Below are 17,127 nucleotides of genomic sequence, written 5' to 3'. Positions count from 1 at the left end.
CTTAATTAAGGCCACTTTAATGCTGAACAACAGCATCCACACAGGGATTTAATGTGATTTAACTAATCCACTTCAAAATCATACCTGTAGTTAATTCGGATCAAATTTCCTGGATGTCCCTGGGTAGACAAGATGTTAGCCTCGCTCTGTTATTACTATCCATTTTATTTGGCAGACCACGTTCATTTTGCTCCAGCTTTATTATTTTAGTCTGGCAAATATGTAACTGAATCTTACCAACCCATTTTTCCATAACAAGCAACTCTTCCCCCATAGCAGCAATCTCTTCGTCAATTCCTGTTAATATAGTATGAATATCAGTTTGCAGATCTTTTATTTCAGGTAATAATGCATTGGTATCTGCTTGTACTGGCTGTAGGGAGGGCCTTATCTATTTCCTCTTTCTCCACTTTGGTTGCCATATTGCTATCTTTGTCATGCAGCGAGAAAGGCTCTTCTTCAAAATCTAATTATCTATTTTACTTTCTAAAATTATTTTAAGCACTTGAGAGTTTTTTTCAGGGTTGCTATCAGATTTTTTTTTCCTGCATAGGGATGGTTTTCAGAGGTGATGGGAACAGATATTCTTACTGCCTTCTTTGACTATGAAGCCTAGGGGCTTGATTTTCCTCTTACTTATATAATTGTAAGTCAAAAGTATCTCAACTGAAGTCACCAGTCACTTCTCTGAAAAACCTGTGCAAATGTGACGAAAATTAGGTTCAATGTATTCTTACTTGGAAAGTATTATATTCCCCCTCTCCCCACCACAATAGAGGCCATCTTATAAATTGTTACAACCATCTCTGTGAATTAAGCAACACATAATCTGCATAAGCAAACGTTTTTAAGCAAAATGACTAAATGTATTACTTAGATATATTTTAGGAAGATTTCTCTAAAAATGATCAAGACACCAAAAATAAGAAAACTCTTTAAATCTAACCTTTCAGCATTTCCTGTGTGCACCATGGACTCACTCTATGCCCTAAATGGATCCTGTGCCATATGTATTTCCACATAACATTGAATGACTTGTCATTATTGTTCTCTGTGATATTATGTTTATATTATGCAACCATTACTTAAGCTTTTAGTGCATTTTCACCATTAAACGTAATTAAAATAAATATTAACCATATAGGGCTAGAGTCACTATGGGATTTAGGGATTTAACTGTCATTTTAAATCCCAGATTTAGGAATCACTGGCATTTACAAAACTTCCACTCAGTTGCTGCCTAGCCCTTTAGGGCATGTGCACGGCCTCTGGGCATGTGCACGGCTGCCTCGCTGTAGGTGCTCAGATGCCTAAGCCCCCAGGGTGATTCACCAATTAGGGAAAGATTGGTGCTCCTCCGCCTGTCTCACCTGTGGGGCCCAATCTGGTAGATGTGCTCAGAGGCCACCTAGCTCCACACAAAACAGCCAAGAGGAGCACCTCTCTCAAAACATTTAGCTCAGTGGTTAAGGTGGGATACAGGAGATCCCCTGATTGAAGCCCTCCCTCTGCCTGATAAGATGAGTACCTTAGCCATGGGATATTCAAATGTGGGGAGCGCCTTCAATGTCTCCAGTTGAAGCTGTAGCATGTTTTTAAATTAAGGGGTCATTAGAGCAGGGGGACTGGACCCTTGGTCTCCAACCTCTCAGGTGAGGGCTCTAATCACCAGGCTATAGGGTCATTTTCTCTGTCTCTGGCCCAGTGAATATTTAGCGATCATAAATGCAAGCATCAGTGTGGTCTGGTCTGAGTTCCACAGGATGGGAGGCAATATTCTGCCAGTTGCAGATGGATGTGGGTCTAGGCATCCACTAGCAATGAGGAGTTAAAAGAACTCCAAAGTTGCAAAATGATTTAAATATCTGAGGGCAGATGAGTCCATAATCCATAGCAATGTTTTAATTCTAGTATTAAGATACCTGCGTTTTTTTATTAGTTAACTCTGCCAGATTTGAAATACATGCACATGCACAAACCCCAGTCAATGCATAAGAATAAGATGAGAAGTTGACCCAGCCATTGCTATCTGGAATGCAATTATCTCATTCAGTTATAGTAAAGTAACACACTTATTTTCCCTGATGATTTCAGGGTCCTATTGCACTCTAGATGTTACCATTTTAGCAGGTCTTTAAGCCATTATTTAAATATATTATTTTATTCCCTTATGCAACACAATTCACCTGTCTCTTCTCCCTTAAAGGACAGAAGCTAGATTATCTATCTAATCTTCCTTCAGTCTAAAATGTTTCTATTTCATTTTCTCTCCAGTAAATATTCAGAAGGCTTCTCCATCTTTCAATTGCTACATGCATTTTGCTGTTTTTCTCAAAAACAGTTCCTAATTGCTCTTACCTCTTTTTCTAAGGTTCCCAGAAATATTGTATTTATTTCTGTTTATATATATTATTTCATTTTAGAAATGTGAAGATATTTATCAGGCTAAGGCACTAGCATTACTACCAATCCTGCATTCCTTATTCAGGAAATCTGACTTTCCTATTGGTATGAATGTACAATTAAGGATTAGACTGTGGCTTCTTACCCACAGCCCTACCTGAGGAGAAGCATCGGACTGATTGTGCAATGATTTTTAATGAAGCTATAAACTTGGGGGTTGTGCCCCATGACTGGAGAATTGCTAATATAGTACCTATTTTTAAGAAAGGGAAAAAAAGTGCTCTGGGAAACTACAGGCATGTTCGTTTGACTTTAATGGCATGTAAGGTCTTGGGACAAATTTTGAAAGAGGAAAATAATTAAGGACATAGAAATAAATGGTAATTGGGATAAAATATAACATGGTTTTTCAAAAGGTGTTTCATGCCAGACCAACCTGATCTCTTTCTTTGGAAGATAACTGATTTTTTGGACAAGGGCTATGCAGTAGATCTAATTTACCTGGATTTCAGGAAGGCATTTGATACTCTTCCACATGGGAAACCATTAGTTAAATTGGAGAAGATGGGGATTAATATGAGAATTGAAAGTTGGGTAAGGAACTGGTTAAAGGGGAGACTACAGTGAGTCATACTGACACGTGAACTATGAGGGTGGAGGGGGACTGCTAGTGGAGTTCCTCAGGGTTCGGTTTTGGGACCAATCTTAGTTAACATTTTTATTAATGACCTTGGCACAAAAAGTGGGATTGTACTAATAAAATTTGCAGATGACACAAAGTTGGGAGGTACTGCCAATACAGAGGAGGACCGAAGTATAATACAAGAAGATCTGAATGATCTTGAAAACTGGAGTAATAGAAATTGAATGAAATTTAATAGTGTAAATTTCAAGGTCATGCACTTAGGAACTAACAACAAGAATTTTTGCTATAGGCCGGGGACTTACAGTTGGAAGTGACGGAGGAGGAGAAAGACCTGGGCATATTGATTGATCACAGGATGACTATGTGATGGAGCCATCACAAAAGCTAATACAATCCTAGAATGCATAAGGCGAGATATTTCCTGTAGAATAGGGAAGTGTTATTACCATTAAACAAGGCACTGGTGAGACCTCATCTGGAATACCATGTGCATTTCTGGTCTCCCATGTTTAAGAAAGATGAATTCAAACTGGAACAGGTGCAGAGAAGGGCTACTAGGATGATCTGAGGAATGACAAACCTACCTTATGAGAGGAGACTCAAAGAGTTTGGCTTGTTTGGCCTAACCAAGCTAAGGCTGAGGGGAGAAATGATTGCTCTTTATAAATACATCAGAGGGATAAATACCAGGGTGGGAGATAGTTAAGTTAAGTGCCAATGCTGACACAAGAACAAATGAATATAAACTGATAGTCAACAAATTTAGGCTTGAAATTAGACAAAGGTTTCTAACCATCAGAGGAATGAAGTTCTGGAACAGCCTTCCACAGGGAACAGTTCGGGCAAAAAACCTAACTGGCTTCAAGACGGAGCTTGATACATTTATGGAGGGGCTGGTATGATGAGACTGCCTACAGTGGCATGTAGCCCACTTGTCACTGCTAGCAGCAAATATCTCCAACAGCTGGTGATGGAACACTAGATGGGGAGGTCTCTAAATCACTACAGAGAATTCTTTCCCAGGTGTCTGGCGGGTGGTGGGTCTTGCTGAGATGCTCATGGTCCAACTGACCGCCATATATGGGGTCAGGAAGGAATTTCCCCCAGATCATATTGGCAGAGACCCTTGGGACTTTTTGCCTTTCTCTGCAGCCTGAGGCACGGGTCACTTGCAGTTATAAACTAGTCAGACTAGATGATCATGATGGTCCCTTCTGGCCTTAAAATCTATGAATCTATGAGAAAGGTGAAAGATCTGTCCCATCCCATAGGCAGCACCTGAGTCTTTTGTCTGGGGAGGATATGCCCAGGAGTGCCGGAAACGCCCTAGAAGCGGGGGACCACCAGCTAAGTTCCCTCTAAGCTGCGTGGCTGCATAGCCGCACAGTTGCCCATTAAACCCCACGCAGGGGCTCAGGGCTGTGGCGAGGAGAGGCGCCCATCCCCAACAGCTCCAGCGTGGACCTGCAACGGCGGGGAGAAGCATCCCTCACTGCTGGCCCCAGTGCGGACCTGCCTCAGCCAAGGGAGAGGAGCCCCTCCCTCGGCCCAGCCCAGCCCAGCCCTGCCAGAGCTGCCATGGCCCGGGGAAGGTGCCTCTCCCCCAGCCCCGAGCTGCTGCGGCGAGAGAGGGCTGGGGGAAGTCATCTCTCCCCACCACAGCCCCAGGGCAGCCTACACCCCGAACCCCTCATCCCTGGTCCCAGCCCAGAACCCACACCCCCAGCCAGAGCCCTCATTCCCCCACACCCCAACCCTCTGCCCCAGCCCTGAGCCCCCTCCGACACTCCAAACCCCTTGGCCCCACCCTCACCACATAAATTTTGTTACTTCACCAATATGAAGGTGATGTGTCACACATCACCTCCATATTGGTGCACGTAACACAATTAATTCCACACATGAACGTAAAAAATTAGAGGGAACACTGGCCACCGGTGCCTGGATCACGGCCCTGCTCCCCGGCACCTCATCTCCTCCCATGTGCCCAACCCCAAAGCCCTGCCCCTCTCCACCTCTTTCCCCAAGGCCCCACCCACCACGCGCTCCTCTCCATCCACTCACAGCTGGTAAAAAGTGGGAGGGCACAGGCTTCCCACTTTTAAAATTGATGGGGCCACAGTTCCCTGACTCCTCCCCTGCCCATTCTGCCGCCCCTGAAGATATAAAGCTAAGTTGCTCCAGCAACAGCACACAGGAGGAGTCCTACAGCTGGGCCAGCCAGTGAGAGGCAGGACCTGTAGCATTCACCACCAATGGAGAAAGAGTCCTTTAGAGATTACAGCTTCTGCCTCTCGCTTTTTTCCTGCCTTAAAGGTGAGTGATGGTGGCAGAAAGGAGGTGGAGAGGAGTGAGCAGCACTCAGGAAAGGGGCAGGGCCATGGTCCAAGCACCGGTGGGCCCCTCCCACTTCTAGGGAGCTTCTGGCGCCCATGCTCTCAGGCTGCAAAGGCGGCGGCGGGCCGGTGCAGTGCGCCTCCAAGGCAGGGTTGACAAACAGGTTTCTACCAGACAGAGGATGTATGTTCACCTGCCTACATCGGTTCATATTAAATTAAGCATTGTAAGAAAAGATAATGCATACAAAGTCAACATGAGGAAATAAAGTCACCATGAAGTCAGCACACCAGGGAATAACCCTCAGGTGGTCATCCTGACCTCTGGAGACAAAATAATGAATTTTGGGGGATATAAGGAGCAGGCAGAAGGACCCCTCTTTATCCTTCACCAAGATAGTGCTTTAGCATTCATAAAAGAGGGATGCCAGCCATGTTGGTTGGAGATGCTGGGAGATGAGAGAAACTACTTTACACAAGGGTTTAACCTGTTTAGGGTAGATTCTGGGAAGCATGTTATAATTTTGCTTTATATGTAACTTTTCTGTGTTTCATTATTATTCTTACTCACTATCTCTTAAATCTTAACCTTTGATAATAATCTTTTGATTGTTTTCACTATAAATGTGCTGTGATGTTATATAGGAAGTGATCCTCAGCTGAATCAAACAAGCTAATGTGTACACTGTCCTTTGGGGATAGAAAACCTGGTATTTCTGTGAGTAGCCAGTGACAGGAGCTTGATATCACAGGGGAATGCTTCAAAGGAGTTTGGGATTTGGGGTGCACCAATTGTTAACCTGCAAAGTGAGCGCTAACATTGTCCTGAGGAGATTGTTTGGGTGGCTAACAGGCTGGTGTTGTCAGGAAGATGACACCCAGTTAAGCACCAGCAAGGCTCCCTCTCTCACTGGAGATAGGGAGGGTAACAAAGTGACCCCACAGTCCAGGGCACCCCAAGAATGCATCACACCCTCTCTCCATTTCACAAACTTCATAGGTAAACTGAGGTAACCTCTGAGGGGGATGGCATTTAGAAGCCATAGCATCCATGGTCATGGACAATACATTCTGGCTATGACCTCCCCTACAACTTGGACGGGGGGGAAAAATTCTCCAGCAAGCTATGTAGTCCAATAGGCACCATTCATCTTTTCAGGTTGTGGCCTTAATCTAGAGCAGTGGTTTTCAACTTGTGGTCCACAGACCACTTGGGATCTGCAGACTATGTTGAAGATTTCCAAAGGGGCCCACACCTCCATTTGAAATTTTTTTGGGATCCGCAAATGAAAATAAGTTGAAAACCACTGGGCTAGAGGATCTGGTGATCACATTTTGCCAATCCGTATGTTCAATGAAAAAGTTAGGTCCAGAGGATGTTTACTGAGTTTGTGGAATCCATGACTGTCTGTATTTTATTTAATATTTCAAGCAAATATATTTATTCGGTTAATGACATAGGGTCCCAAACAAATATCTCTTTTTAAACCAATATATGATATCACTATAATATACCTAGAAACTGAATTTCCTTGAAAAATTCTCACAATGAATCACAATCAGTACTGCACCAAAATGTTCCTTAAAACAGGAGACTATAAAATCCTTCTAGTGATTGGTCTGAAAAGAACGGCCAGCAATGTGAAAGTGATACAAAAGTCCACACTTACAGTTCTATTGCCTTGTTCCACATGATAACGTATCCAGAAAGAATGAAGGACTCAATATTTACAATATGTGTATTTCCCCTCTCTGTTCCAACGTAGAGCCATTTACTTTGGAAAGGAAGATGGCAGTACGTAATCCTGTAAGGGAAAAAAATATCTCACTTAAAGTTGTGCCAACAGTCATATTTTCAACAAGTTTTCTTTTGAAATAGTTGTCCCTTCCGTTTTCCTAAGGCCAGAGTAGCTTGGGCACAGTTCCCAATATGTGATTGGTGAAGGTAGCACAGCCTGCGGTGCTGGCTCCTCCTTTTTTCCAGCTCATTCTACAGGTGTCCAAGCTCTTCCTAGTGGAGAAGCTGGGAACAAGGAGCAGGAGCCATTCTACCTACCTCTAATAGGGTCAGGAAATAGGAGCCATCTTAATGTGCTTCGTGCAATCCTGACTGGGAGGGGGTAGACACATGATTCATCTCTTTATGAGTATGTGGGCCACCCTATAAAAAAAAGTCTGAGAACCGTTGAGCTAGAGATTCTGATTTTCTTCTTTACAAAAAGTTTTTTTTCCAGTTCAGTACACAGGCATTAATGAGACATGAGTATGTTTAATGTTTTGTACAAAGGAAACGTAACATTACTATTCACACAAAGAAGTGTTCACTTTATTAGCTCTTAATCAGTCGAGAGGGTATGGAGCTGATAAACCATTACCAAGTGCAGTCAAGCAGAGATATGATTTATACTCTCACTCCCACATTCATATCATTTTTATAGAATAGCCCAGTGCTATATCACTTAGGAAAAATCTCATGATGGTCTCTTGTGATAAGATACAATTTTCATAAAGATGATGAATGGAGAGAATCAATTTTTTGGACATTACAATATTTACATTACATTAAAAAGAGAATCCACATGAGAGATGTAGACTATTTGCAGCTCAAATCTAATTATATCTATACTGTCTACATAGACTGAAATGCTTATCTGATCCTACAGTACATTCTAGCACTCAGGAGGTTTGTCTTTATTAAAAGCACATACTTTGCCTGGTATGCAATACTTTATTACTTTATTATCTTTGTCATTCATTTGATTCCAGAAGAAAATATTTCTAGCTTTGAGATACATGTTGGAGTTGATGGCTAAATTAGTATTTTTATCCTGAGTAATTTTTTTAAATGATGACATACACTATTTAAGAATATACATATTTCATTTATGTTTTTATGAAGTATCAATCTTTTTGCCCTGCTTTATAAGGGAATGACAGCTTCCTTCCAACAATCTTATTTTGTAAAATATGGTAAGGTTACTTAAGTCCTTTGTGGCTTAAAATATTTACAACCTCTAAACTGAAGGAAGTGTTTCACTTGCAAACTAATTTCACTTATTTTTCTGCAGTTATGAGGAACACTTAGCAAGCTATATTATTTTTCTCCTGACCCCGCACAGTACTTTGAATGACTCTGCAGTTTTAAGGCTGTATTATCATACAATCAAAACATTTTATGCAGAATACACTCAAATGAATAATTGTACTTCTTCCTTTTATATTGCTCCAGGTTTAAGGCAGCTAAGTAACGCAACCCTGAAATCCTCAGTCAAGGTGTTCATCCATGATTGGAGGGCCAGGACAAGGTCTATGCATCATTTCAGTCTTATTTTGATGATTCGAGCAAGACGTAGGCCTTGTTCCAGCCCCCTGCACAGGGATAAATTTTACCCTTACAGACTCAGTTATGTCAATGGCAAAGATCCCATTAACTTCTGTGGGAGCAGATCTTTAGGGACAGATTTTTAAAATTGCTTCCAATTTTGCAAACACAGTTTAGCATCTGCAAAGAAAAGTGCTCACTACAGAAATCTAAGTGAGAGTGAAATCAGGTAGTCTGACATTTAACAGGAGCATTTATATCTACAATTATTTGTAGGTGCAAAAATAGAGACAACTTTTTAAAATCAGACCTTTAGTGCAATTTTAGAAAGTATGTACATGTACTTATACTGTGTGTGTGTGTGTGTATATATATATATTTCACTTCTGTTTACTGTTTTGGCTTCATACAAAGATAGTGACGCAATTCAAAAAGTAATATAAAATTAAGTTAAGAGACGCTAACGTAATTGTTTTGTTTATTGAATGATTTATTAAGCACCCATCTTCACACAAAAATTTAAATTAACAGCTAAATCACATGGACACAAACTCAGACAATGTCAACTTAAAAAAAAAAATCTGAACAACCAATCATCTCTGCCTATTAGATGACAAAAATCCCTGCTGAACAGACGTGTCTGAGATGGAGGAAATGCTGTAACTTGGAAATCACAGTCCATCACCACTGGTCTGGTGCATCCATATACTGTGAGAGTTAAAGCTACAAGCTGTTCTGGGGACTTTGATGTAGTACTATCGGAAACAAATCACTTCAAAAATGGCATAAAAGCAGACCAAAGGAGCCCATCCTATTACTCTGAGTCTCTGCTGATACAGGGTCCATATAAGTTCCTTAGGGTCACTTAGCCAACTAAGGTCCTTTACAAGATTCATGAGTGTCCATCAGACATTAGATTGCTACGTTTGATACATTTTCAAACGCATCCAACTTCCTTTCTTCCTCTAGACCAGTGGTTTTCAACCTGTGGCTCATGGACCCCTGGGAGTCTGAGGACAATGCCTAAGATTTACAAAGGGGTTCGTGCCTCCATTAAATTTTTTTTAGGGGTCTGCAAATGAAAAAAGGTTGAAAATCACTGCTCTACATTAATGGTTTACCAAAGAGAAGACATGCTGAACCACCATGGCACTGATGCACTGGGTCAACAAAAAAGAAAACAACCTGAGATACAGGGCCCTTCACTTATTGGGACTGGAGCCCCAAAATGAACTAAAATATATAATGTGAAAGCATTGTTAGGCTTCCACACAACAAGCAAAGTTCTTTCAACATTCTAATGAACTGTCCTGTCTAGTGTAATCCAATTGCCTGAAGTGCATTACTTTTTTTTTTGTGTTCTAAAAATTAAATGAAAACTCACTTTACAGTGTTATATTTGAAGTTCTAAATGTTATGGAATATATTAACTTCAATTCAAGGCTTACACACTGGAAACAAACCTCAGGTTCATAATGAAGAAATTTCATTTCAGCAAAACATTATCATTATGCAATGAGCTTGTAAAGATAGGTATAATGAACTGTGTTATAAAAACTATATTAAATAACATTAGAGAAGTAGATATCTATTTAACAGTGTTATAAGACAATTTAAAAGGGAACATTTTTGCTTTCTGAATGTGCCTTGTTGACACAGCTTTCAAAGGTTGTAAAAAATCAAAAAGTTGGTTTGTGTCCTATCTACCCTGGACTCTTGGTCTGTGTAGATCAAGGGTGGCCATCCTGTGGCTCCGGAGCCACATGTGGCCCTTCAGAAGTTAATATGTGGCTCCTTGTATAGGCACCGACTCCGGGGCTGGAGCTACAGGTGCCAACTTTCCAATGTGCCAGGGGGTGCTCACTGCTCAACCCCTGGTTCTGCGATAGGCCCTGCCCCCACTCCACCCCTTTCTGCCCCCTCCCTTGAGCCTGCCATGCCCTCGCTCCTCCCGCCCCCCTCCCCCAGAGCCTCCTGCATGTCACGAAACAGCTGATTGGGAGGTGCGGGGAGGGAGAGGGAGGTGCTGATCTGCAGGGATGCCGGTGGGTGGGAGGCACTGGGAATGGGGGAGAGGGAGGGAGAGAGCTGATGGGGGGCTGCTGATGTATTACTGTGCCAAAGAGCCAATGTACATTGGTAAATTCTGGCTCCTTCTCAGGCTCAGGTTGGCCACCCCGGTGTACATAACAGGGCAAAGCAAACCAGACAAATGTGTGATTTTCTAGCCAGATGTAGACCTGCCTAGTAAAACAGACTAGGGAGGATGAACACTGACTGAAAGGAGCTAGCCAACAAGTAATCCCAAAGCCACAATAAGCAGATAAGATAGAATAAGACAAACATAAGAAACAATGAAATACATGAAGGCAATGAAGAGACAGCTGGTTTGTGTAAGTAGGAGGAGCTTAAAAAAAGATAGTGAAGGAGGTACCAATTAGAGTTTTAGCAGAATAAGTAAAAATGCAACAGTTAAAAGGATTTTGGGTCAGTGTATATGACAATATATTTAGAATAGAATATTAATAGATGAGGCAGTTTTAATAATCTGCACCTGAATCATGTTACAAGAAAAGGTATACAGGATGTGTGTTTAACAAAGGGGGTGTGGAGCAGCACAGGACTTACACCAGATTGGACCAGCATGGATCTGATGATAACAGAAACAGCCTACCTGCGCCCCAGGACTGGATCATTACGCTATCCTGCTCTATCTGCTTTACTTATGCTTTCTGCTTGATTGAGGTGGCAGTATGTTGTCCTAAAGCTTTCTTATTAAAGCTTCAAACTAGTTAGTGTTAGTAACTGGCATGGATTGTGTTTTTCATCCAACAAACTCTTACATATTGTGCTTCAGATTGTGAAAGAAAGGCATCCTCACATTACTCATACATCCCACAATCAGATGAAGATGTATTTTGATGCCCGTGGAAGTAATCAAGGCCAACAGAGAAAAAATAGTGCTCATGATAATGAAAATAGGATCATGATGATTTTATAAAAATGTGAAACACTTTTGCCTATAACAATCTGCTTCATTAAGCAACATGAGCGAACTGGCAAAGAACTTGATCTTTTGAGGTGCTGAGAATCTGCTGAGCCCCAGTGTGACGAGTTGGATCACAGAAACCCCCTTGGGAACTGCCACCTGATGTGCTGAGACTACCTCTGAGCCCGTTTTCCCTGGCCATTTGGGACCTCAGTGCCCTGCCTGGTTGTGCCAGACATGCTAGCTTGCTACAAACGCAGACCCAGGTCTGAACCACATCCCCCAAAAGCTGCAGGCTTAACTGAAAACAGCTTAAGAAGTGTTCCTGTCTCTAGCACTCAGTTACCCAACTCCCAATGGGGTCCAAACCCCAAATAAATCCATTTTCCCCTGTATAAAGCTTATACAGGGTTTGCCCTGTATGTCACTGATAGAGAGGTATGCAGAGCTGTTGGCCACCCCAGGTATTAGTACTTTCTCTGGGTCAATTAATAAGTAAAAAGTGATTTTATTAAATACAAAAAGTAGGATTTAAGTGGTTCCAAGAAATAATAGACAGAACAAAGTGAATTACCAAGCAAAATAAAATAAAACACGCAAGTCTAAGCCTAGTTAAGTAAGAAAACTGAATACAGATAAAATCTCACCCTCAGAGATGTTTCAGTAAGCTTCTATCACAGACCAGATACCTTCCTAGTCTGGGCACAATCCTTTCCCCTGGTATAGTCCTTGTTCCAGCTCAGGTGGTAGCTAGGGGATTTCTCATGACTGCAGCCCCCTTTGTTCTCTTCCACCCCCTTATATATCTTTTGCATAAGGCGAGAATCCTTTATCCCTCTCTGGGTTCCCACTCCTCCTTCTAAATGGAAAAGCAGCAGGTTAAAGATGGATTTCAGTTCAGGTGACATGATCACGCACTGTAAGATTTCATTACCCACTTGCCAGCACACAGGTATACAGGAAGACTTACAAGTAAACAGAGCCATCTACAGTCAATTGTCCTAGTTGATGGGAGCCATCAAGATTCCAAACCATCATTAATGGCCCACACTTTGCATAATTACAATAGGCCCTCAGAGTTATATTTTATATTTCTAGTTTCAGATACAAGAATGATACATTCATACAAATAGGATGAACACACACAGTAGATTATAAGATTTATAATGATACCTTACAAGAGACCTTTTGCATGAAGCATATTCCAGTTACATTATATTCACACTCATTAGCATATTTTCTTAAAATCATGTAGAGTGCAATGTCACGCCCGACAATTCCCACTAAAGTCAATGGGAATTGTAGGTGTTTAGCACATGCTCCACATTCCTTGGATCAGGTCCAAAGGTTGTACAACAGCTGAAATTGAATGTCATTCTCAATGGGCATTATTAGGACAGTAAAAACCCATGGACCGAATGTGGGATATCTTGAAAGGAATTCCTATGCCTCTTATTCCAGTGCAATACGTTTTACTAGTCTTTCAAGGCATCCAAAACTGAATAGGGTGTTAAAATGGAATAAAAACAAGAAATGTCATATAAATTACAGGTATCAAAAATACCTTAGGCTTTAATTTATTTATTGCTACATAGAAGGCCAGATTCTTCTCTTATACTAACATAACTAGTGGAAAACCAATGTAACTATCAACTCAAATGGAAATACTTCTGATTTACACCAGTCTGAGGAAAGAATCAAGCCCAACATATACAACCTTGTCTAACATGTTTGCAAAACAGCTCAGATTATTTCATTTGTAACCACTAAATTGGAAAAAAAATCTTGAAGACATTGCCAGAATTCTAGAACCAACATAGATGAAAGAACAACATAACTTAAAAGAATACTATCAGCAATCGCTTAAGCCAAAATTAAAACCTGTTTTAAAGAGAGATATACTTTACTGAAGAATAACTTCGTAATTATAAGTATCTACAGAATTTTTTAAATAAATTCCTCCACTCCATCACTAAGAACTTTAACCAAAACATCTATTGCTTATTTGTAGACATACCCATATTTGTAAATGTCTTAGAATACCAGTCTACTGGTTAACATAAGGCTGTTTGAGTGCCTAAATTCATCTTTACATTAAACGCAAATTTAGGAAATACATGACTTTTAGAAAAGGTTAGAAAATGGTACGTATTTTCGAAATGAAAAATTTTCATTATTTTAAAAAAATATTGCAGAATTTTTTGTGGACATTTTCCAGTTTCTTGGTTGCTTTTGATTTTCTATTTTTAATTAAAAAGCTGAACATTTTTAAAGCAAGCAAAACATTTCCATTAACACTTTCACTTAGAGAAAAGACAATATTTTGTCAAAAATATTTTTGAATTAAAAATGTTAACTAGCTTTTATTTATTTATTCATTTATTGAAATTAAAAAATCTAACTTCACTTGTTTTAAAAGATGACTAATTTTTTTTGATATATGTGTGCAAAGATGTGCTCTCTTGCCTACCCTCTCCCCAGTATACTAACACAAAGTGTCAACATTAATAGGTCCTGATTGTTCTGATTGAACATTAAGGTGTGCAAGGAATGCACAAATGGATCCTAAAATTATAATTTATCTTAAAAGTGGTGCACAGAAAAATGAGAAAATAGAATGATTGTCAAACTACAGTTGTAAAAAGAAGAATCGTCCTATAAAGTAATAAACACAAACATTAGTTTGAATTATGTAAATGCAAAATAAGTGGGAGGGTGGGAAGAGAATAGTTAAGAATTTTTTTAAAATTGTTTTAAAGAAAACAATAAAAGAAAACTAAAAATTACGGTAGAGAGAAAAACATGGAAGTAAACCTATGAAAGACTGGACAATACATTGTTTTCACTATGATAAATGCACAGTATATGCTCATTGGTTATAAAAAATTTAATAGTTGAGCAGTGAAATATAGAGAGATCAACTGTGTATTTTGATCAGCTGCTGTGATAAAGTGCATAAAAGAGACCTTGACATTATTTACATTGCAGACTTTTCTATTGAACTCATCACCTTAGTATCTGATCACTTCCTGTACATTCAGGAATTAAGTCTCACTATACCATTGTAAGGTCTGTAAAAATAGGGGAGGTATTTTCAAAGCATTCTGTGAAGATGTCGGAAAATCAGATGAAATATTTGACCACTCAAGGGGTCTGAATACTCAGGGTTTAGCTGGATGGCCAGCCAGGGAATTTTCAAGATACCATTAAGCATTCACGTCACAATATCAAAACTCTTCTGCTGCCCCACCTCCCATGTCACAGCTGCCCCACCTCCCATCCAAAGTCAATCACTTCAGCAATCCTCATAATAAACACATATGGCTAGTGCGGGGTGAAATTTTTCAGACAACTTTTTTTTTTTTTCACCAAAAATGCATATTTGGGTCAACCGACACAAATTTACCAAATTGTTTTGGTAAAAAAAAAAATCTGAAAAAAATTGTGACATTTCATTTTGACATTTTCAAAATGAATCATTTTGATTTTCCTATTTGAAATGATTTTTGGTTTTGACTTTTACTTCAACTTTATTTTAAAAAGCTTCAAAGACTCTAAAGAAATGTTTTTGTTTGACCCTCAATTTTTTTAGTTTTTCAGTTCACCGAAAAAAATCAAAACTTTTTTTTTTCAGTTGACCTGACATTTTCTTTAAAATTTGGTCTGGCTAGTGAACCAAAAAAACCCACTTATTTGTCCAGCCCAATGTGTGTCCTACTGGATCAGTCCAACAATCTGACAACCCCTTGAATTCAAAGAAAAGCATCATAAATAGGTATGGACAGGGGAATGGAATACTTGTGACCAACCTGTGTATAGGGATGTCCCTGCCAGATTCTGCTTTGTCTATGGAGCTATGCAAACCAGGCAGCATGGCAAATGCCCACTGCAAATGAGTCCATGCAACTGCTATTCTCTAGGGTTGTTGATTAATCACAGTTTGAATCTCATTGTTAAATAATAGAATACTAACTGAAATGTATTAAATATTTTTGGATGTTTTTCTCCATTTTCATATATATTGATTTCAATTACAACGCAAAATACAAAGTGTACAGTGCTCACTTTTATATTATTTTTATTACAAATATTTGCACTGTAAAAATGATAAACAAAAGAAACAGTATTTTTCAATTCACCTTATACAAGTATTGTAGTGGAATCTCTTTATCGTGAAAGTGTAACTTACAAATGTAGATTTTTTTTTGGTTACATAAGTGCACTCAAAAACAAAACAATGCAAAACTTTAGAGCCTACAAGTCCACTCAGTCCTACTTCTCGTTCAGCCAATCACTAAGACAAACAAGTTGTTTACATTTACGAGAGATAATGCTGCCCACTTCTTGTTTACAATGTCACCAGAAAGTGAGAACAGGCGTTCGCATGGGACTTTTGACTTTCACCCCCCTGAGCCTGAAAGTTGCAGCGCTGTAAATTGCCAGTAATAGACAAGCCCCTACTCTGCCTTGATGTTCATCTCCCCTTTGATGTGTACCGCAACTAGATAGGAAACTTTGCTCTGCTTGGCCTGCAGAACTTCATTTTCTTTCTGGAATAGGCCAACCATGGAAACTCTGGACAACATGCTGTCATGGCCAGAATCAGTTCGACTTTCATGGAAGCATAGGCTCTGGCTTCCTCCGGGCCCTGGGGGTGCTCAACCCCCCTGCTCTGCCTCAGGCCCCACTCCCACCCCCTCCCATCCCTGCTCCACCCCCACCCTTCCAAGTCTCCACCCCCCTCCACCTCTTCTCGCTCAGTTCAGCCCCCTCCCCTAAGCATACCCAATCCCTGCTCCTCCTGATTTCTCCCAGAGCCTCCTGCACGCCGCAAAACAGCTGACTGCGGTGGGTGGTAGGTGCTGGGAGGGAAGGGAAGGAGTTGATTAGCAAGGCCGCCAGCGGTCGGGAGGCACTGAGGGGAAGGGGAGAGCTGGTTGCCAGTGGGTGCTAAGCACCTACTAATTTTTTTCTGTGGGTGCTCCAGCCCTGGAGCACCCATAGAGTCAGTGCCTATGCATGGAAGGAACAGTTCCAGCCAGTAGAGGATTTGCACTCTCTCTGGCTCCTCTCTCCTCCTATCCCAGGGGGAGGGACCTGGAGTGACCCCTCACAAACTGGGTGGTGAGGGGGAAATGGCTTTCTGCTCCCAAAGAAAGCTACGCCTCTCATAAGACATTTGATAATGGAGTTGAAGTAGGAGACACAGACCTTTTCTTATGTCTTTAGCTTTATCGGCACAGCTCTCTCCTCGGAGCCAGCAGTGACATCAGACATTTAAATACCTCAGAAATGGAAATGGAGCTGAGGTGGGGAAACACTCCAAAAAGCAGACACAGCCCTGGGACATAACTGGAAATGAAACAAATTATTAAGCCAAATTGTAATTCAGAAATTTGCGTGGGCTCTTTACGTTGTGTGCAGTCAGTGA

General features: G+C 40.7%; 1 protein-coding gene across 3 annotated transcripts in view; it reads right to left on the bottom strand.

Moving 5' to 3' along the window:
- Positions 1-17,127, bottom strand: part of STXBP5L (syntaxin binding protein 5L) — a 433,225-nt gene that overhangs the window by 181,319 nt on the left and 234,779 nt on the right. For all 3 annotated transcript variants that reach the window (XM_077807341.1, XM_077807339.1, XM_077807340.1), the window contains exon 5: positions 7,056-7,190. In XM_077807341.1, coding sequence (XP_077663467.1) covers positions 7,056-7,190 — 135 coding nt within the window. The remainder of the gene's footprint in view (positions 1-7,055; positions 7,191-17,127) is intronic.

The sequence above is a fragment of the Eretmochelys imbricata genome, chromosome 1 (genome assembly GCF_965152235.1).
Source record: "Eretmochelys imbricata isolate rEreImb1 chromosome 1, rEreImb1.hap1, whole genome shotgun sequence".
In the NCBI taxonomy this organism is placed as follows: Eukaryota; Metazoa; Chordata; order Testudines; family Cheloniidae; genus Eretmochelys; species Eretmochelys imbricata.
Note: the sequence above shows the minus strand (reverse complement) of the source record. Positions and strands in the feature narration are given on the sequence as shown.